Genomic DNA, 23229 nt, shown 5'->3' on the forward strand with positions numbered 1-23229 from the left:
TTTTTTTTTTTTTTAATATAGGTGGTTTTGATGATAATTCTCCTCTGAGTTCAGTTGAGCGGTATGATCCCCGAAGCAACAAGTGGGATTATGTAGCAGCACTTACCACTCCCAGGGGTGGCGTGGGGATCGCAACAGTGATGGGCAGAATCTTTGCAGTTGGTGGTCATAATGGCAACGCATACTTAAATACAGTGGAAGCATTTGACCCAGTGCTGAATAGGTAATTTTCATGTTTTCCATATGCTTTAATGGGATCTTCCAGTAGCAAATTACTCCAGAGTGCTAAAATACTTATAGTCATAGCTATTAATTTAAAACATTTGGGATATCTTACGCCCTGAGGAAACTTGCTGCCTTTCAAAACCAGTCTCAATAATAGGGAGTTTTTGTTTTCAGTTAGTATTTTGAGTAAAATAAATCATGTTTTAAGGTAACACACTTTTCCCTATATCTTTACAGGTGGGAGCTGGTTGGATCTGTGTCTCATTGCAGAGCTGGAGCAGGTGTAGCTGTGTGCGCCTGTCTAACTAGCCAAATTCGAGATGTAGGTCATGGATCGAATAATGTGGTGGACTGTATGTGATTTGAGGTCCAGCCACCAACAATTTAGTCATATTTCATATGTAGGAAAGACAACCAAGGTTTTGTATGATCACTTTTGAACAGTTTTCACTACTGCTAGAGTCTTATTTTAAATGGAAGCTGTTGTAGTGTGACTAAATGCAGCATTTAGATGGTAGCTGAAGAATTATTAGTAATAAAGATAAATTTGATACTTCCCACTTTAGCAAATAATGAGATAGGGAAGGAAAACAATCTAACCTGAAATCATACCTCCTCTGAAAAATGTTTAAAAAAGTACAAAAACCTTGAAATCTCTTTTTAAAAACATTTTGGATAAATCAAAATGTAAAATGGAATTATTTCCATTTTGCCTGAGTTTTATCTTTCCTTTTGCCTAAAAGTGTTGACTGTAGGCAGTGGACTTTTCCTAGAGGGGTGATTAGAACCTATTCATCAACACAAGTATATTATATCAGGATACATGAGAGACCTCCTTTTGAAGATCATTTCTACTTGGTGCTGATGAATTTATGCCTTGCTTTTTTCTAGATGTCAGTTTTTAAATTTCTTGGATATTTACAGAAGTAGAAAAAATGTTTAATCTTTCTCAGTGCCACTAGCTGAATTTTCAGAAGCTTTATGGGAGAGCTATCCAAGCGCTTAATTTGTTTGACTTGTTAGGGTACCAAATACCTAGCTGAACTAATTCCATCTAAATAAATCTATACCTTCATTTTTTCATCTCATATGAAAAGATTCGTTTATTAGCAAAAATTGAATCAGAGGAAATGGCTTTAAGTTAGTATTTTAGTGCCCAGTTGAGACACCTTGAGAAGAAATGGTGTCAATTACATGACTCACTGAGGGAAATCTGAAAATATTTCTTTAATTTAATCATTTGGTTTTGAGCCCAGGATTATTATCTTTCCATTTTGCTCTTTTTTTTAAAATAGTATCAAACATGAGTTTATTATCAGAAAATGAATGCATTTTTACAAAAATTCTTTACAGAGTGTGGTTTACAGAATGTGGTTCAAGCCCATCATTACCAATAAAAGATATTGTTGGTAAAAACAGAGAAAGATTGAAACTACTGTTTTTTTCTGTATAATTAATCCCCTCCAATATATTTATTGAGCTTCAACTGAAAATATTTCTGTTCATTAATTTGAAGCCAGGATATTGATAAACCTATTGATTTAACAGCTCTTTCATGGTTTTAACCAGTATTATAAAATGGCCTATTCATTATATGTAAATATTTATATAAATATTTATGAAGAATATTAAAATATTCTGTTTTGTATTTGTAATGCACTTTGGTACCTTTTTTCCAGGCCTTCCTAAATTTTCCTGTCGTCATGCCTCAGAATTTAGTGTAGTTTCATTGCTGGCAGTCATCTGGTTCACAAAGAATGAGGGCAGTGAGGAACATTACCCCCATCCATCCAACTCTGAAGTTCATTGCCTAGTAACTCTGATGGCCTTCATTAAAAGGCAACCTCAAGGGTACCTGGCTAGCTCAGTCAGAAGAGCATGCTACTCTTGATCTCAGGGTCATGAGAGCATGCCTCATGTGGGATATAGAGATTACTTAACATAAATTTTAAAACTTAAAAAAAAAAAACAACCTGGGCTTGTCAGTACAGCAGGGTAGAAAGCCACATTACAAAAGCCAGTGCCTATTTGGTATATTAGACCAAAAAAATAAAAAATAGTAAGAGGGCTAGCAGATAAAGGTCTTTCATGAGGCAGATTTAAAAGTCCCTAAATTGTGCCTTTTTTTTTTTGCTATCAGCTCATAGGCAAGTTCGTAAGTCATTGCTAGATTTGAATCAGTGTTCTCTTGTGTAACTATAACCATATTTCAGTCAGTCCCCAAAGCATTTAACTGAATAGCACTCACTGGACAGGTTATAAACTAGCTGGATATGGAGAATAAATCTCAACACCTGGCTTCAACTGTCTATTTCTTATGTCTCATGGAATTCTTGTGAATAATGCTTGTCTGGCTGTGGTTACTAGTATGTTTTACTTTTATTTTGTGGGAGAGGGGATCTCATTGATCATACTGTTTCTAAGATTATTTAAAATGCTTTTTTTCTTTAATATATTTCTGCCTAGCACATGTAGAGTTTAGGAGCATAAAGGTGTTACATTTGTTTCTGGTTTTTATTATACTATAGTCATCTAACATACTAAATTGGTACCCTGGCTACTCATAAAATAGGAACTACTCATAAGGGAAGTAAAGTGAAGTAAAGGAAACATGTAGCTGTCTGTTATATTATGTGTAGATACTTAGGAGCATAGTCTTGAAGGACCTGACAATAGTATGAAAAGATAAATAGTGGAATCAGTATACACAGTTTATTAAAGACACATTTTTGAGATAGGAAATGACAATCAGGCTGAAGGACTCCTGCAATTGAAAGATAATTATATTCATAGGAATAATGACATGACATTATCAAAACAATATGGCTACTTAATTGTGAGACCTTTCATTTTAACCTTTGATGTTAATAGGAATACCACACAGTGATCTGAAATAGAGATAACATTCTGAAATAAAGAAAAATTCTGGCAAAAAATTAAAAAAAGGTTCACATATTATTTTTCTTCAAGAGGAATTGTAGATGTGTGGTTCTCCCATAAAGTCATTAAAGCCACTGCTTTCCTATATGGTACTGCCACTTTAAATTACTTGATATTGTTTTTTACTAACTTCACTGTACTCTCCATAACTGATTATTTTAAATTATTTTAAGTGTTTGAATAAACTTTGTATTGTACTCCCTCTAAGGAGTATTATTTATTCTCTTAATTCCCACACAAATTTATAATGCTGTTAAATGCCTAGATAAGAGATTGTTGAGATTACATAAACTCCTCTTGGAAATGGTAAACTTAAAAATTTTCTTTGTTCCTTTTTCTTCGTGTCTTATAGAGAATGCATTAAGAATCTAATTCATATCTTTTAAGTTAAGAATGTTTCCTGTGATTTCTTACATCAGACTCCTAAAGAAATTATTATTGGTGTGTCATTGGCTATCTCTTTATGTGGAATTAAAAGTTGCAATAGTATTTTCTTAGAGCCATATATAAATTGTGTAGTAATACTCCAACAAATCAAAATAATAAATTATGATATGTACTACCAAATACTGAGATCAGAGTTGGATTCACATCAGTACAGTTGGTTCAAAATATACTGCATATATGTATTATGAATAGCAACATCTATAAGGTCTATGTAACTTTGTATCTGTTTTTTTGATGGCTTTTACAGAATCCTATCAAAACTATATAATTGTTTATTCTCCATCCTTGAAATTGATTTAGTAGGTTGGCTGTAATATTTTTTCTTATATAAAGGATGTTTTTGTTTAACTGAAAATAGATTTTTGTTATCCTTACAAATATTAAAGGTTAAAGGCAACTAATATAAAAGGTTTCACTAAGCAAATGATGAAGAAGTGGTCTCTTCAGCAGCTGCAGACTTGTACTATCTAGAAATGAGATAAATGCATAAAGATGCGTTAGGATGAATGTTGCCCTTCTGAGTAAGTAACCCTGCTTTTTTTTTTCCAATTATGTTGGCATTGCTAAACATTTTTCTGACAATGGCCCCAAGAGCCTACTTATAAGGCATCCAAGAGGATTAGTCTCATCATTCATCTTAGTCATATGTTGATTTGTTTTTTAATAAAAAAAAATTTTTTTTAAGATTTTATTTTTAAGTGATCTCTACACTCAATGTGGGACTCAAACTTACAACCCCAAGATCAAGAGTCGCATGCTCTACCGACTGAGCCAGCCAGGCATCCCAGTCAGATGTTAATTCTGACTAGAATCTTAACTTGATTATGGCCATGTGTACTTTATTCATCAAATGAATAAATATTTTCATCATTAAAATCATTTAATCGTTTAATATTTAATATTTAATATTTAATATTTAATATTTTCATCATTAAAAATATTTTATAGTTATAACGGGAAATCTACCATCAAAAAATAAGGTTTTTTTTTTAATAGAAAATTTTTTTGCAAGTCAATGGAAGATTTCTAGTCACCTTGAGCAATAGTAACTTTAATGAAGGAAGTATGTAGCTCCTTTGAGGATAACCTTATTTGATACAAAAATCTTATGGTTTTTCTTGTTTAAAAAAGTTACTTGATGGTCCATACTAAGTTCAGTCTACCTGAACAAACTCTTTAGAATATAAGGGGTTTCTTAAATTTGGATAATAGTTGAGGGGAGAATTAATGACATAATTTTTTTAAGCATGTAGTTTGTACCAGTCACTTTATAACATTTTAATCTTTCAAAAATTCTGTATTTTACAGTTAAAAAATAGATTCAAAGACATTAAGTGACTTGTCCAAGATCCATAACTAATGAGTGATTGGCCAGCTAACCTAACCAGCTGTTATGTCTGCTCTTACAAGGTAGTATACATACATTTAAGGAAAGTTGATTTCCTTTTTCATAGTGTCTTAGCAATATAAAAGTATTTCTGGTCACTGTGTATCTGTTTTTTGTCCCTTTAATTTTTTAAAATTGCGATATAATTGACATACAACATTAATTTCAGGTGTACACCATAATAATTCAATGTGTGTATATGTATATATTTAAATATATACAATGTTCATTTTAAGTGAGAGAAAGAAAGGGAGAGAAGACATATGCAAGTGGGAAAGGGGCAGAGAGAGAGAGAATCCCAAGCAGGCTCCACACTGTCTGTCCAGAGCCCAGTGGTGGGCTTGAACCCATGAACTGTGAGATAATGACCTGAGCCAAAATCAAGAATCAGCCACTTAACTGACTGAGCCACCCAGGAACCCCTCAATATGTGTATGTGTATGTATGTATGTATGTATATACATACACACACACACACACACATATATAAATGTTTATTTATTTTGAGAGAGTGTGTGTGTGTTTGTGAGCTAGGGAGGGGCCAAGATAGGCCAAGCAGGCTCCGAGGCGTCAGCGTGTAGCCCGATGTGAGGCTTGAACTCCCAAACTGTGAGATCATGACCTGAACCAAAATCAAGAGTCAGATGCTTAACTAACTGAGCCACCCATGCCCCTCAGTATGTGTATATTTTGTGAAACAATCACCACAATATATCTAGTTAAGATTCATCACCACACAGGGGCACCTGGGTGGCTCAGTCTGTTAAGTGTCCGACGTTGGCTCAGGCCATGATCTCATGGTTTGTGGGTTTGAGCCCCACGTTGGGCTCTGTGCTAACAGTTCAGAGCCTGGAGCCTGCTTCAGACTCTGTTCCTCCTCTCTCTGCCTCTCCCTTGCTTGCGCTTTCTCTCTCAAAATATAAACATGTTTAAAAAAATGTAACAAAAAGATTCAACCCCACACAGTTTTTTCTTGTGAGAACTTTTAAGATCTCTCTTAGAAACTCTCAAATATACAATACAGCATTATTAACTACAGCCACCACACTGTAGTTACATCCCCAGGACTTATTTTATAACAAAAGTTTATAACTTTTGACTGCCTTCACCCACTTTGTCTATCTCCTACACCCAACCTCTGGTAACTACTGGTCACTATAGTTCTTTATGTAATGTTTGATTTATATATAAGAAATACATGCAACATGGAAGTAATGAAGAATAAAAATTAAATGCCTGTGTACCTACTCCTTAATTAAGAACTAGAACATTTCTGATCTATTGACTACCTTGGTGTTTAAAAAACAAACTTTTTTTTTTTTTTACATTTATTCATTTTTTGAGAGAGACAGTGAATGGGAGAGGGGCAGAGAAAGAGAGAGAGGGAGACACAGAATCTGAAAGAAGCTCCAGGCTCTTTCTGACAGCACTGAGCCCAATGCGGGGCTTGAATCCCCGAACTGTGAGGTCATGACCTGAGCCAAAGTTGGACGCTTAACAGACTGAGCCCCCTAGGTGCCCTGGTGTTTCTTTTCAATTCTTTTCAATCCCAGCCTACCCTCCTCCCCAGAGGTAACTACTGTTCAGAATCAGTTGGTTTTTGCCTTTTGTTTTATATACATATATCCCATATAATGTTTACTTTTGTTGGTGAACTTTATACAAAATAATATTGTATGTAGTCTTACATTAACTTTTTTTCATTCCACAAGTTCATTTTTATAACTTATAATGGGTACAGTTTTCCTTTTTTTTCTGTTTGGCTTTTACAGACAATTTTAAAATGAACATTCATATATAGTTTCTTGGTAAAGATGTTCAAGAATTTCGTTAGAGCATATATCTAGAAGCAGAATTGGTTATAAGGTATGTACCTGATTAGCTTTGTAACAGTTTATAAGATAATGTAGTTATTTTCCAAAGTGGTTGTGCTAGTTTATAATACAGTTTATCATTTGCTTACTACTGTAAGATTTGATTCTTGCCAATCTGATAGGTGTAAAATGACATTTCATTGTACTTTAGTTTGCATTTTCCTAATAAGTTGAGCATGTTTTCATGATTAGTCATTCTTGTTTCTTCTGTGAAATACTTACTAGTGTCTTATGTCCTTTAATTTTTTTTTAAAAGAGTTCTTCATAATACAGTACTAATAGTTCTATTGTTAATTTTAACATATTCAAATTTAGTTATTTTAATATCTTGATATTTTTAAAATTAATCTCTACACCTAACATAGGGCTCAAACTCACAACTCCGAAATCAAGTCAGTGTTCTTCTGAATGAGCCACCGAGGTACCCCCTCTTTTTTCTTAAAGATTTTATATTTAGGTAATCTCTATACCCAATATGGGGCCCAAACCTACAACCCTGAGATCAAGAGTCACATGCTGTACTGACTGAGCCAGCCAGGTGCCCTGTGTCTTAAGATATTTCTTATAGTCTCTTCTAAAAGTCAGAAAGTCTCATATTTGTCTTCAGTCCACTTGGAATTTATTTATGTATGTGTGAGAAATAATTTCATCTTTTTACTATGAGAATAACGAGTTTTCTTTCTACTGTTTATTGATTAATCCATCCTTTCCTCAGGGACTTTATCTACACGGCCAATTTCCATGGAAATAAATGTCTATTTTGGGACTTTCTGTGCTATTCCAATGGTCAGTTTGTCTAACCAAGAGCCAAGTGGCACCTTATTTTAATTGCTGTAACTTGATTAAAGGTCTTGATAGCTTGTAGAGCAAGTCTCGCCTTATTTTCAGAAGTATCCTTGACCTTTTGCTCTTTCATTAAATATTAGAATCATTGTCAAATTCTTTGGGAAGAAAAACAACTCCAGGAGGTTTTTTTCTTCCTTTTTAAAACTAGAATAGGGAGCCTGGGTGGCGTGGTTGGTTAAAACTACAATCATGTATCTTATAGATTAATTAGGGAGTATTGACAGCCCTACAATACTGAATTTTATTAGGTTTTTCTATTCTTTATCAGGGAAAGGAAGTTTCTTTCTATTTTATTAAGCTTTTATTATAGGGGTTGCAGTTTATCAGTTTTTTTCCTCTTGAAGTAAATTGTGTTTATTTTACTTTAATCTGATAATGTGGCGAATTACATTTAAAAGCTTTAAAATGTTGAGCCACCTTTACATTCTTGGACTAAAGCCAGCTTGATCATTAAAGAATGGTCATTTTTTCTAATTAAAAATTTTTTTTAATTTTTTTTTTTTTTTAATTTTTGAGAGAGCGTGAGCCGGGGAGGGGCAGAGAGAGAGGGAGACACAGAATCCAACCTGCTCCAGGATCTGAGCTGTCAGCACGAAGCCCAAAGCGGGGCTCAAACCCACAAACAGCAAGATCATGACCTGAGCTGAAATCAGGTGCTTAACCAACTGAGCCACCCAGGTGCCCCATGATCATTTTTAAAATACACTTTTGAACTTTAATTGCTAATGTTTTGCTTAGGACTCTTAACATCTGTACTGTGGAGATTGGTCTGTTATTTTGTTTTCATAGTTTTTAGCTTCATAGAATGAGTTATGGAGTATTCTCTCCTTTCTGTTCTCTGAATTACTTAACATTGAAGTAATTCACTTTTTGAACATTTGATAGAACTTAATTATAAAACCATCTGGACCTCCAGTTTACTTTTGTAGAAAAATTAACTACCAGTTCATTGTCTTATCAATGGTAGGATATTTTAGGATTTTTAAGTTGGTTTTGGTAAGTTTTGATTTTTAAAATGCCATCATTTTCTGAATCCTACAAGTTTTATTTTCATTATTTCATTAATGTTCACTTCTGAATATTTTTTTAAATGTTCATTACAAGTTTTTCTTTGAGTTTAGAAGTATATCTTTAAATTACTAAGTTAATTTCATTTGATCAGTGATCATGATCTGTTTGACTCCAGGGAAATATACTAAACTTGTTTTATGGCCAATTGTGTAGTTAAATTTTGTTATTTATGTATTCTGTTTGGTACAGATTCTGTATTTGTGCAATGTATCAAATGTAGTTAAATTTTGTTATTTATGTAGTCTGTTTTGGTGCAGTTTCTGTACTTGTGCAATGTATCAAACTAGCAATTTGTGTTGCTCAGTCTTCTACACGTTGCTATTTTTTTCTTTTGGCTGTTAGAGTTATCAACAGAGGAAGTGTGTTGACATTCTGTATTATGATTAGTTGTGTGTGTTGAGGCTTTAGGTGTAGAGTTGAGCATTTTAAGTTGTATGTTTTCAGATGTGTATTTGATTCTATCTCCAGGGACTTTACCCTGAAGAGAGCTTTTACTGGTTAGTTTTGAGGGTTCATGGGCCCAAAAATACTTCAGCCCATTCAGACCTGCCTCAGACCCTTTGCACTCTCACTTGCTATTGGAGAAGGCATAACCCTATCCAGTTTTAGTGCTGTTCTGGAGCTATCTAGTCCCCTGAATTTTCCAGTGAGTTTGTTTCCTGCTTTTGTGCTTCACAAACCTGGTTGCTTTCTCCTTGCTCAGTTTCTAATTTACACAGGTCTTCTATCTGCTCGAATTTGGGGTTCCTGAAACATGTAGTTTAATTAGGATGTTGTACATAGGTTTTTAATTTTGTTATCCATATTTGTCCTGTGTGTTTTTGGTGGGGGAAGTAGGGGAGTGGCAGGAAGCAGATTAAGTGGTCAGAAATTTCACCAGCACTTTAGTTTCTGTCCAAGATTTTTGCCTTCATTTCAATGATTTTTTGTGTTTCCCCTCCACACCTTTGTATTCTTTTAGTAGTTAACCTTAAATGTGTTGAAATCTTCAACATCTAACTAGTATGTTAAATGCTTTCCTGGAACACTGAGGGCCTTAGAACAGTAAAATTCATCATCTCTCTTCCAACCTTTGTTATACAGTATTTTAGTTGTTACCCAACCCACATTTAAACATTAATATTTATTTGAGTTCACTTTGATCATTTTTCTTTTGAGTATCTCAGACATGCCTTCTTAGGTAATTTGTTTTCTAAAGGATGTATTTCTGGAAGTGACTTTAAGGAAGTTCAAGTAACTGCTTGGGTTTTTGTTCATTTTACTGCCGTTTTTATATTAAAATATTGTTTTTAGCTCTGTTGTAGATGACAAAATTGTATATTTAAACTGTAGAACATAGGGGCACCTGGCTGGCTCAGTCAGTAGACTATGTGACTCTTGGTTTTTGGGTTGTGAGTTTGAGCCCAAAGTTGGGGGGTACTTATGATCTTTTTTAAAAATTTAACATTCACATTATGAAATAATCATCAAAACCAGGCTAGTTAACACATCCATCATCTCACACCTTTATGTGTGTGTCTGGTGAGAACACTTAAGGTCTTAGCAAATTTCAAGTACACAATACTTATTGTTACTCTTGATACTTCTACTGGGTATGGTTCTAGTTAATACTTTCAACAGTTTGAAGTTATTATTCCACTACTATCTGATTTCCTTTCTAGTTTTAACTCAACTGCTGCCCTTTCCTTCTTATGGTATCTCCTTTTACTTTCTTCTGTTAAGATCTTTTCATCTGGTCTGATCTGTAGTTTCATTAAAATGCACTGGATTATTCATCATGTAGATCTTTCTACTCAGAAAAGTCCAACCATGGACTTTGAATATCACTTCTTTTTCTGGGACTTTACACAGAGGTGAAATGGAAATAAAATAATTTGCTGTTAAACCATTGAATCTCTAATTTCACTGCTATGTTTTTCATTTCCAAAAGTACTATTTCATTCCTTTTTCGATAGGCTTGGCCTAAAGCTTTTTGATTCTTTTTGCTTAATTCCTTTGTTTCTTTGAGCATTTCAAACACAGTTAACTTTGTATCCTGTGGTTGGTAGTTCCAGTATCTGAAGTCTTCGGGGGTTCTAAATCTGTTTACTGTCTTTGGGTTTTTTCCTTATGGTGCCATTCTGTGTGTGGTGAATGCTTTCTTAGTTAAACCCATGGGAATCCAGAGGTTCTAAATTGGGCGTGTTCTCTCAGAGAGGTTTTGCATTTGCTTCTCTAGGCCAGGAACTGCCCCTGGGACACTTTAGCCCTCTTCGTGGTTCCAGACCTAATATGGAGTACTCAGGCCTGGCTCCGCCCTTTATTGGTCATCCAAGGCTTAGTCTCCCAATCCTAATGCTGAGGGCATTTTTCCTCAGGGCAATGGCTTTTCTGTTTACTTACCATTCCTGCTTATAGGAGGTTTCCTTGCTTTTCTGGGAATCTAGAAAGCGTTGAAAGTTTTTATTTTATTTTATTTTATTTTATTTTATTTTATTTTATTTTATTTTATTTTATTATTATTATTATTATTATTATTATTTTTTTTAATCCAAGCACTAATAGTAATGGGAGAGCCCTTCAGAGGGTGTCTGACTGGCTCAGCCAGTAGAGCATGTGACTTTTGATCTCAAGGTTCAGCTCAAGCCCCAAGTTGGGCCTAGCTCTTACTTAATATTCTATTTTTTTTTTTTATTTTTTAAATTCCACATCCAAGTTAGTTAGAATTTAGTGCAACAATGATTTCAGGAGTAGATTCCTTAGTGCCCCTTACCCATTTAGCCCATCCCCCCTCCCACAACCCCTCTAGTAACCCTCAGTATGTTCTCCATATTTATGAGTCTCTTCTGTTTTGTCCCCCTCCCTGTTTTTATATTATTTTTGTTTCCCTTCCCTTATATTCATCTGTTTTGTCTCTTAAAGTCCTCATCTGAGTGAAGTCATAAGAGTTTTGTCTTTCTCTAATTTCACTTAGCATAATACCCTCCAGTTCCATCCGTGTAGTTGCAAATGGCAAGATTTCATTCTTTTTTGATTGGTGGGTAATACTCCATTGTGTGTATGTATGTATGTATGTATATATATATATACCACATCTTCTTTATCCTTTCATCCATCAGTGGACATTTGGGCTCTTTCCGTACTTTGGCTATTGTTGATAGTGCTGCTGTAAACATGAGGGTGCATGTGTCCCTTCGAAACAGCACACCTGTATCCCTTGGATGAATGCCTAGTAGCGCAATTGCTGGGTTGTAGGGTAATTCTATTTTTAGTTTTTTTGAGGAACCTTCATACTGTTTTCCAGAATGGCTGCACTAGCTTGTATTCCCACCAACAATGCAAAAGAGATCCTCTTTCTCCGCATCCTTGCCAACATCTGTTGTTGCCTGAGTTGTTAATATTAGCCATTCTGGCAGGTGTGAGGTGGTATCTCATTATGGTTTTGATTTGTATTTCCCTGATGATGAGTGATGTTGAGCATTTTTTCATGTGTCAGCCATCTGGATGTCTTTTTTGGAGAAGTGTCTATTCATGTCTTTGGCCCATTTATTCACTGTTTTTTTGGGTGTTGAGTTTGATAAGTTCTTTATAGATTTTGGATACTAACCCTTTATCTGATATGTCGTTTGCAACTATCTTCTCCCATTCTGTCAGTTGCCTTTTAGTTTTGCTGACTGTTTCCTTCGCTGTGCAGAAGCTTTTTATTTTGATGAGGTCTCAATAGTTCATTAAGTATTCTGTTTAAAAAAAAAAAAAATCTAGGGGCTCCTGACTTCGGGTCAGGTCATGATCTCACAGGTCGTGGGTTCAAGCCTCGCGTCGGACTCTGTGCTGACAGCTCTGAGCCTGGAGCCTGCTTCGGATTCTGTGTCTCCCTCTCTGCTCCTTCCCCATTCATACTCTGTGTCTCTCTCAAAAATAAACAAACATTGGGGAAAAAAAATTGAAACAAAAATCTAGTCTTTAGTAACTTGCACAAGTAGAATGTGGCCACTGCCATTCTACAGCCAAAGAAAAGGGCATAGCTTTGTGTTGATATCACTTACCTTTCTCTTATTACTGCTAGAGCCCTTTGTAAAATTTGTTGAATATCTTCGTAGACTTTAACAGATTGAGGTTTTTAGTCCCATATATTTATCATACCTGTTTTTTCGTGAATAAATATTAGTTTATAAAGGATAATTCATAATATGTAACATTACTTGGCAAAGATGTGTCTATCACTTCTTGTTTCAAGTTTATCACTTATTCTATATACACCAGACCCTTAAGTTAGCTTGATGTTATAAATCCCTTCATAAATGTGACTCCACAGTACTGGTGTTCATTCAGAAAATAATTGCATTCTGCCTGAAACTTGCAACTTTTTTTTTATGTTTGTTTTGGCTTCTAGCCAAAAGTAATAAAATTTTTACCTGACCATAAATTCCTTTATTTCCCCCCATTCATCTGCAAACAATGATCTTTTTTCCTGTCTGGAAACCAGAGCTCAGGACTGAATGATACAGTGGCTGTTTGTGTTACAGGCTAATAGCGCTCTAGTTTTCCTTCTCCTTGTTTCATTTCTCAGTACCTATTCTAATACAGTACTAAGTCAGTGTATTTTGGGGATCCAGCTTTATTTATTGGAGTATAATTTATAGAACCTCACCATGTTTACAATTCATGATTTAGTAAGTTTAGAGTTGTGGCAATATCACCACAATCCAGATGTAAACATTTTCATTACCCCCAAGATTCTCATGAGCACTTCTTGCAGTCCATCTCCACTTCTCCCCAGTCAGTAATGTGGTTTCTATCTATAAATTTGTATAGGTGAAATCATGTTCTATATGGTGATTTTGTATCTGGCTTTTTACTTAGTATACATTTTTTGAGGTTCACCTGAAAAGTTAATCTATACTGTAGCATTTTTATTGCTGGATAGTATTCCATCTTATGCATATATCACCTGTTGTTTATCAGTTCACACGGTGGACATCTGGACTGTTTCCAACTTTTGGCTGTTATTTCTGAACTTTTGACAGCAGCATTGCACATAACAGAAGTAACACCAATTCCCAAAGTAGTAATTAGTAAAAGCTTATTGTACACACACTGGGAACATTCAAATCAAACCATGGAATGAGGCTCAGGGGTATTATTATCAAATTGATATTATTATTAAATGGCTTATGTAGTGAGAAAGCAGTGACTGTTTATTCTTCACAGTGATTGATTAGAATATTAGAATTTTCTTAAATGATAGGGAATTGGTCAGTGGTTCTGTCATATCAACTTTGGGAAACGTTTCAAATTTTGCTTATGAACTTTAGAGGCATAAGCAAGGAATGACCTAGGTCAATTAGTCTTACAAACTAAGCTTCATTTAGTTTATTTTGCATGACTAAACTGGTGTTATCTGTCCAGGGAATTTGTAAGGCTGGTCTCCATTTGTTTTCAATTTTAACAATTCATCCTGTTTTGGTAATTTTCTTAGCAGTCTGAGAGTATTACATTATTCTCAGTTACCACCGTTATGTAGTCAGGCCAAATAATCACATGTTCAGTGTTTTCATCCAGTTGAGTCATCAGACTAGAGGGTCATCTAGTCACCGTTTTCATCATTTATGTGGTTATTGTTGATTTCATCCAGCTGTCTGATGATAATTGTCATGTGAGTGCCTGCTGATAGGCATTTAAAACCCTCAAGAGTATACAGTGCACTGGAGAGGTGAACATGAGGACTATAAGAACACCACCAAGGACTGAAAAATTCCCCACAGCAGAGATAACCACTTAGAATAAAAAAATGAAACCCATTTGTTTCCATAGGTACAATGTGATGTATTAGCATTCACATCCTCATGATTACTTAAAACTTCCTTATATTCATCCTGTCATGTTTAGGTGATCTTTTACCCAAATTAGGCCTCTATATAATATGAGCAAACAGGTAATTTAATGAGATGCAGCTCTATGGAAAGAAAAGAAAGACAAAGATTAATAGTTTCAGCAAATGATAAACTTAGTTTTTGAGTTTGGAGAGCGGTCAGTTGAGAAGATTCCTAGTGTTAGGTTCAGAGCATCTGGAAGTGAGGGCAAACAGTGGCAGTCTGACAGATTTTCCTGGTTTGCAGCATGAATGTCCACAGATGAGCTAATGTGATTTCTCTGAAGTTCATGTCTAGTTGTCCAGCTTTAACTTGCATGGCTTTGGAAAAAGGGCAGTTTTAGTTTCAGGTGATTCTTAGTCAAAAGAGTGGGAGGAAACTGGAGGTGTTTGGAGAGTTCTATTGAAATATTGGAGCAAACTAGAAGAATTCAGGATCCAGTCTAGTTTATGGGTAGAAAAGAAAACCTCAAAGACAATAGCACTACAATTCAGTGTCCACAAAGGTGTAGTATTGAAATGTAATTTCTCTCATCACCCCCATTATGACCAGAGATAACCACAGGATGGTTAGGATAACCATCCTAATTTGTTTGGAAATTAAATCTAATTTCAATGAGGTTGGCCTAATTACACAAGTACAACAAGAATAGTGATTGACCATATAGGCTCTTTTAAATCTGCTTTGTCAGGACTTTTCATAAAGAATCTCAGACTAGACTTTCAAAAGCCTATGACTAATCCAGCTGTGTCCTGTTACAAAGAGAACAGATTCTTATTGAACTAATTAAATATTCTTATTTTTCGTGGCAGTATATCTGATGGTATAAGAGTTTCCAAATTCAGAGATCAGGTGGGGAGAAAGGGATAAATGCTTCAACCTTTGTTGCAAATGTACCGTTTACCAAATTGCTGTAAAGTATAGATAGCTTAAGAGAGGAGCAAAAGGGGTCCTTTAAGTCTGGAAAACATTAAATAACCAGCAGTATTCTAAATGAAGTCATAAAAATTCTAATCATTTTCATAAGTTCATGTAGTTGTAATTGTTTTGTTTCTCCTTGGGTAAGCAGCTTTATGAATCAATTTTCCATTAGAGCTTTAGAAATTCTTAGTTCACTGTTAGGACATTGTCAGAAGCCTGCATTTTGGAGGACTTGTCAAGGTCTTTTACATGAATTTCTTTGAAAATGAAGCATTTTTGCAGGAACACTTCTGCAAAACCATCAGAGTAAAACAACTGTCTGTAAATGTCAAAAGCCTTAAAATTAGCCACTTAAAAAGGATCTAGTGAGAGTTCTATATACAACCCCCAATGATGCAACTGACATGTAAAATTTGGTTATTTTTGTGAAATATATTTTAAGATAATAAGATATATTTAAGATAATAAGATATATATTTTAAGATAATAATTTTAAGATAATAAATAACGTTTATTTATTATTGAGAGAGAGAGAGACACAGCATGAGCAGGCAGAGAGAGGAGACACAGAATCCAAACCAGGATCCAGGCTCTGAGCTGTCACCACAGAGCCCAACGTGGGGTTTGAACTCACGAACTGTGAGATCGTGACCTGAGCTGAAGTCTGATGCTTAACTGACTGAACCCCAAGGTGCCCTAACATATTTGAAATTCTTAAAAATCTTACAATTTCTGAATTATTTTAATGAACTATATGTATATCTCAGAAATATGATCTAAGAAGGTTAAACAATTACATTTTATTTGATGTTTCCAAAATAAGCCTGAATAATTTTTTTTCATTCAGAATTTGATTGAGGGAAGTTTGTCAAATATGTCAGAAGATTTAAAACATTTGATCAGATAGGATCATCAGTCACCGTGAGACAGTACTTACCCATTCAACCAAAGTGACAAAAGATTTCAGAGGCAAATACAGAAAGAGTCAGAAAAACCCTTAGCTTTTTTAATAAGAAGACTCTGTTATTTTCTTAGTCACCAAAGACTTGATTGATAAAGACTTGAACCACAAATTATTTTCATAAGACATAGAATCTGTTTTCTAGGCAAATTACATAAAGGTAAAAACAAAACAACTTTGTTTATAATTTCTTAAGAGCAGACCAATAATCTAAGAAAAAAATGGTTGTTTCAACAGAGGAAACCAAATTTTAATTTTGCATCTGTATACTTTTGATATTAAATGTTAAAAAAAATTTTTAATGTTTACTTGTGAAGGGGAGAGAGAGGGAGACAGAGAGAATGAGTGAGGGAAGGGCAGAGAGAGAGAGAGGGAAACACAGAATCTGAAGCAGGCTCCAGGCTCTGAGCTGTCAGCACAGAGCCTGATGTGGGGCTCAAACCATGAGATCATGACTTGAGCTGACTTGGACACTTAACTGACTGAGCCACCCAGGCGCCCTGATATTAAAAGTCTTTTTAAAAACAAGTCCATTCTAAGCTTGATCACATAAAATTCCTTTCTCAAGATTCCCTTTTCACAAACCTTCTGTAACTTTCTATATCCAATTAGGTTTTGTCCTTTTTCCTTATTCTGGAACAATCATTTTATTTTAGGACAAAATTACTTTTTATTTTTTGACTAAAAAGAAAAAAAAAACCAAAAGTCCTTCATATGTTTACTTATTCAAAAAACATTGTTTTCTTTACCTTCTTTTCATATGCAGTTGGTCTTTTTAGCCCTTTTATTTCTAGTAGTTTTAATTATATATTATAATATATAATAATATATATAATATATATTATATAATATATATTATAATATATATAATATATAATATAATATATATATAATATATATATATTAGAATTCTTAACTGTTAGGATCTTTAATTCCTAGTTGAAAACTAAGAAAAAAATGTGGGTTGGCAAATTTATAAATACATTTCACAGTTTCTAAAGTAGTAGATTTTTCAGTGTGGCACAAATCATGTTTGTTAATGGACCCAAATATCTTTTATCTCTGTAGAAAATTAAAAAGCCAAAAGTAGATTAACATTAAATGCTAAATGTAAGTTTGGAAATGATTTAGATATTCAATGAATACCCATTATTCAGTTAGAGTTAGTATAAACTTTAAATTATTAAACAGTTGTGCTTGGATTAGACATAAACAACTATCATATTTTTTGGCAAATGTTGAAGACATACCTGCTTTTATTAAACCAGCATACTTAAACTAGCTTGTATTTATCAAGGATTGTCTTAGATCATAAAGTTGAAAAAATCTGGGTTAGTTTCTATACTTCTGAGAGTATCTTGATAAAACACTTTAAATTAAATAGAGCTCTTTACAATTTTGGTAATACCATCTGGAAAGAGAAAAATATCACCTATCTATAACATACATAGACCTACATAAACATACAGACATCCAAAAAGTTCTTAAAGCTTTTGTTTTGAAAACTGTAGCCACGTCTCAGGTACAAAAGTCAAAAGAATTGTTGGATACAAACTGTGTTTCTGGCAGGTGGACTAAATTAACAGTACCTACTTAGATGGCCAAAGACACTATTTGCATGCTGTAAGGATTTTTTTCAGAGCTCTTTATGGAGTCATTTTCGTCTTTTAGAAGCTTCTACATGCCATTTAAAGAATACATTCCATGGTTTCTGAGAGGTTTGGAATCTTCTAAACGTGCTTAAGGTGGACCTAAGCTAAAAATTCCCCAAAGTGGCCACTACAATTTCAAAAGATCAGCCATTTTCCAAAAAGGCACAAGAGCCTCATCCATAGGCCAGACGGAACCCATCTTTACCTTTAATGTCTTAACTGTGAGAGGCCCTGTTTTCCAACAACTGTTTCAAAACACAGGGAATCACGTTCCACCCCACCCCCACTCTTTGAACAGCACAGAGTGACTAACCAAGAAGCTTCAACAAGCAAAATGCAGGTGTGCACAATAAAGTTGGAGCGCTCAAAACACAAAGAGCAGACCTCAGATCTCAAAGAGACTTACCCTCAAATTCCAGGGTTAGCTAGAAAGCAGTGAGTTCACTGGGCTTTGTGGATACTAGGCACCTATGTGTTCACTGGCCTTGGAGACATTCAGGGTCTTTGGATCCCACTTCTTTTGCCAGGAGATGTCAGAAGTTCAGAAATAACAGAAGTAAAACCAATCAATCACCAAAGCAGTTAATTAGTAAAAGTTTATTATGCACACACCAGAAACACTCAAACCAGTATGTGAAATGAGACTCAGGGGAATATTTGTTATCAAGCAGCTGCTTTTACAATGAGAAAACAGTAACTGTTTATTCAGTGTTAGAATATATTAGTGTTTTCTTAAATGATAGGGAATTGGTCAGTGTGTTACTTCATACCAACTTTGGGAACTGTTCAAGTTTTGCTTATTTTCAGAGGCATAAGCAAGAAATGACCCAGGTCAAGTTAGTCTTGCAAAGTAAGCTAAATCAAGTTTTTGTTTATATGACTAAACTGGTTTTGTCTGTTCAGAGAATTTTCAAGGCTGGTCTCCATTTGTTTTTTAACACTGCCATGAGTGTTCATGAACATGTCTTAATATAAGCATGTTTTCATTTATCTTCATAGGTTCATACAAGTGGAATTGCTGGGTTGTATGGTAACAATTTTTAAGAAACTACCAAACTTCTTCACAGCGGCTGTACTATATTATATTCCCATCAGCACAGTATGAGTTTTCTGGGTTCTTTTCATCCTTAACACTGTGTGTTGTCCTCTTTGATTATAGCCATTCTACTGGGTGTGAAGGTGTAGCTTCATGTGGCTAAATTCATATATTTTTTTCCTAAGGGAAAGGGTTGCTCTCTAGTGGTGCATTCTGCACATTACACGTGGGAAAAGGGCCCTAATGAGAAGCCTAAAGCTAAAACTTGTTAAAATTCATTCATTTCATGTTGCGCCTGCATTGCTTAGCACACCGAGTGCAATTTGAGGCCCAGGTTCAAAATGTTTTCCTCATTACCACTATTCATAATCCTCAGGAGCTGGCTGGTTGTCTGTGGCTTTTACTTAATCCCCAGAGGTACATTATAGTCAAAACCCTAAGATTTTCTGCTTCAGATCTCCTCCTCTTTATGCACACAGATCTCTTGGTGTACAGGTTTACACCTGCAGGGTGGCTAATGCCTATGAATAAGGGGAGGAAGAGGCCAGAGACGGTTTTGTTGACTCAAACCTACCACATCCTTTCAAGCCAGAGCCAGAGAAGTAAATAATTCTTACTAGTGGAATGAATGTAAATTCTTTTTAATGAATTGCACACAAATGGAATGTCTGGTGGCTCCTTGGTATTTTCAGGTAACACTTTGTAAATATGCCTGTAGGGAGTTGTAAAGTTTTAGGAGAATGGGTCTCAGCTGACCCTAGGCTTCTAGGCTCTGCTGAAAGGAGAGAGCACTATGCACATTAAAAATAGCAAAAAGTTGAGCCAAGGAAGGAACCTGGCCAGGGATTTACTTAACTTACAGGAATGTATATTTGGTAAGTAATGAAAGATGTGGCTTCAGGAAATTAGGGAAGTAGAACCAAACATTTAATGGTTTAATGTAAGAACCTACAAGTTTTGTTTTATTGCAACAGGATTTTTTTTTTAAGTGTCCATATGTGAAATTTCCCTAACTTCCTGTGTTTTAGGTAAATGTTTCATGCTAACAATGCATTTTACTATCCTTACCTTTCCATTAAATGTTACGGAGATTCATCATTTGTGTAAATATGCACAAAAATACATATGCATACTCAAATGCCTGAACACAGAACTATAGAGAATATAATGGAGGGGTCTTGCCATGGCTGATTAATGTCCCAGTCAAGTGGAAACAAGAGGAAGAAACACATCTGTGACATTTTTGTACACAGTAATTCTCCATAGTCCAGTCCACTTGTGTTTCCAATCGAGGTGGATATAAGCGTGTATAAGGTTCAGGATAAAGTTTATTCAGCTTTCGGTTAAGCACTGGATATAAAGGGGAATTAAAATATTCTGGGATGAATACAATTTTTAAACATGTATTAGAACTTCAAAAATGTTGATATAATTAATGAATAGCGCTTTCCAAAGAATATGTGGAGATTTTCATTAATCCAGTGATGCTGCCATCATGCCCAAAACAAACGTAAGGAGACACTGGAAGTATTTAATAGGGACATACTATTTTTTCCTCTGCCTTTTGAAAATACGTGTTTTAGAGCTAAGCCTGGTGAGTTATTTATATGGACAAAACTACCATATAGTAAGGTGTGTGTATGCTTACCCATCGAGTACTGCAAACAGCTTTAAAGTGTTCTACATATTTTCTGAGCAGTGCTCACTGATGTGTACTCCTCCCCCTCACCCAAGATGATGATTTTGTAGGACAGTAGTCCTTTTAGTGAGTTCTGTGTATCTCTAAATTTTAACCCATCAAATTTAACAGAAATACATGATTACTATTACTGTTTCATAGACTTTAGGATAGTATGTATTTCAACCCCTTTCTGTTTTGATAGGAAATAGTATCAGACATTTAGGTAACTTGCACAAGGTAGAGGATGATTATTGTTTTGGCTTCTGGTTGTATTTTATAGATACTGTATCATGAAAGTGAGACACATCCTGCTGGGCCAAGGCATTCAGCCTTCAAAGTTGTCAGTTTCTAAGCTAAAGTTTTACTTGGTCCCACTACTGTACAACTTCGAGGACCCTGGGGGGATTCACACTGTTGCCAGTTTCAGTTATTTCATATTTGTTGGGATTTTAACCTTTGAAGTTACTTTGCATGACTTTAAAACTTTTGTTTTATGCTAGTTTCCTTAAAGGTTTATAACAAAAAAGTAAAATCTAGTGATACTTTTTTTTATTAAATAATACATGTCCTCATAAAAAGGAAAAAACCTATATATTTCAGCAAGCACTAGAGATGTACTCGTGTTCTGACTGGTTCAGGTAAATGGATAAAATCTACAAGGCATATGTAAGGCAACATCTGACTTGGGAAATCCCCCACTGTGCTAGTCATTGTCTAGTGACTACATATTCTCAGGACTTCCTTCTCAAGCTCCATTAAAATTTTTTTTTAAGTTTTTATTTTGAGAAAAGAATGAGAGCAGGGAAGGGGCAGAGAGAAGCACCAAGGTGCCCCTTGAGCTCCATTTTATAAAACCTAATTCCTACCCACAATCCAATTTTACTAATTGCCTCTAGTATAATCCAAAAGTGGTTAAATGTTAAGAGTGTTACTATTCTGTTTGTAGAGGACATTAAAAGAGCTTATTTAAAAACAACAACAACAAAAGCCACGTTTCCTCTAGTACATTCTCATAGGCAAAATTCTTCATAATGAAGTCAGACAAATCAGTATCATAATCTGGGTTTCACCTTTTGCTAGCTGCTTGACCATAAATTACTCATCTTTAGCTTAAATTTGATCATATGCATGATAATAATGACTAATTTGGAAGGTGGTTTTAAAAATACAACTATGGAAGTTATACAGGACAAGTGGCTTAACATATGTTCTTTTCCCCTTCTCCATGTTTTCATTTTCTAGGTCTGTTGGGCTCTGGGGATGGGGATGTATCATGGAGGTAGTAAATGAAAGGGAAAAAGACTGAGTGGCTCCATTTTGCTCTGGTGAATTCAGGACAAATACATAGACACAAGAGGAGTGCTGTCCTTTGCCTAATAGATACACTGACATATGCCATGCTGTCAAGCTTGAAATAACTCAGTCTGAACATTGTAGCTACAGGGTGTTAGTTTTACAATAGCATCTATATTAGGACGGGCCAGAGGCAAGGACAATGGCTATCTGAATGGGAAAATATCAGATCTGAAGTTAACCTGTCACCTGGATGGAAAACAGACATGCCATCCAGAAGCCAGGCACCTTGACCTATACTTTGTGCTACACACATTCTGAAGCATGTCACTTTACACAAAGGAATCACTCAGACTATTGAATGGATAGAATTAAACTTCATGGGGATAAGAAATCAGTCTTCCCTTGCTCTTTATCTTCATCTAAAATAAGCAAATTATCAGGTTATTAGGACAATAATCAAGTGAGGCTGGGGACTGACCTGTAACAGATTTTGGATTTGATCTCTGTAGGCCATAGAGAAACCTATGGTGAAATTCATTCTGTAGATCCTCAAAACTGTGCCCATATTTCATAGCTTCCATTTTATCCAGGATAAATGTCATCTGCTTGGACAAGGAATATGTTTTAAAGATTAATGGAGCTTCAAATCCTGTGTATCAATGATGTATGCAGTTTCACTTACTTAGGGGTTGATCATTGCCTCCTACAGGGTTGGAAAAAAAGAAATGGGAATTGTAAGCAGCTCACAGATGATGTTTTCTGAGGTGCAAGCAATGGAGTATTAAGAAAACAGTCCCATTTACAATTGCACCAAAAAGAATAAAATACCTAGGAATAAACCAAGGAGGTGAAAGACCTCTACTCTGAAAACTCATGAAAGAAACTGAAGAGGACACAAAGAAATGGAAACACATTCCATGCTCATGGGTTGGAAGAACAAAAGTTGTTCAAACGTCTATACCATTCAAAGCAATCTATGGGTTTAATGCAATCCCTATCAAAACACCAGCAGCACTTTTTCACAGAAGTTGAACAAACAA

At 35.0% G+C, this 23229-nt stretch overlaps 2 protein-coding genes across 5 annotated transcripts in view; one reads left to right on the top strand and one right to left on the bottom strand.

The window, feature by feature from the left end:
- Positions 1-3372, top strand: part of KLHL8 (kelch like family member 8) — a 62927-nt gene extending 59555 nt beyond the window's left edge. For all 4 annotated transcript variants that reach the window (XM_053217148.1, XM_053217146.1, XM_053217147.1 and 1 more), the window contains 2 exons: positions 22-223; positions 463-3372. In XM_053217148.1, coding sequence (XP_053073123.1) covers positions 22-223; positions 463-586 — 326 coding nt within the window. In that variant the 3' untranslated portion in view covers positions 587-3372. The remainder of the gene's footprint in view (positions 1-21; positions 224-462) is intronic.
- Positions 3373-17517: 14145 nt separating this feature from the next.
- AFF1 (ALF transcription elongation factor 1) overlaps positions 17518-23229 on the bottom strand; it is a 247651-nt gene continuing 241939 nt past the window's right edge. Inside the window, exons 23-24 of the transcript XR_008296249.1 lie at positions 22668-22791; positions 17518-18693 (exon numbers count right to left, since the gene is read on the bottom strand). The gene's annotated coding sequence lies outside the window, so the exon portion shown is untranslated. The remainder of the gene's footprint in view (positions 18694-22667; positions 22792-23229) is intronic.

Source organism: Acinonyx jubatus, chromosome B1 (genome assembly GCF_027475565.1).
Source record: "Acinonyx jubatus isolate Ajub_Pintada_27869175 chromosome B1, VMU_Ajub_asm_v1.0, whole genome shotgun sequence".
NCBI lineage: Eukaryota > Metazoa > Chordata > Mammalia > Carnivora > Felidae > Acinonyx > Acinonyx jubatus.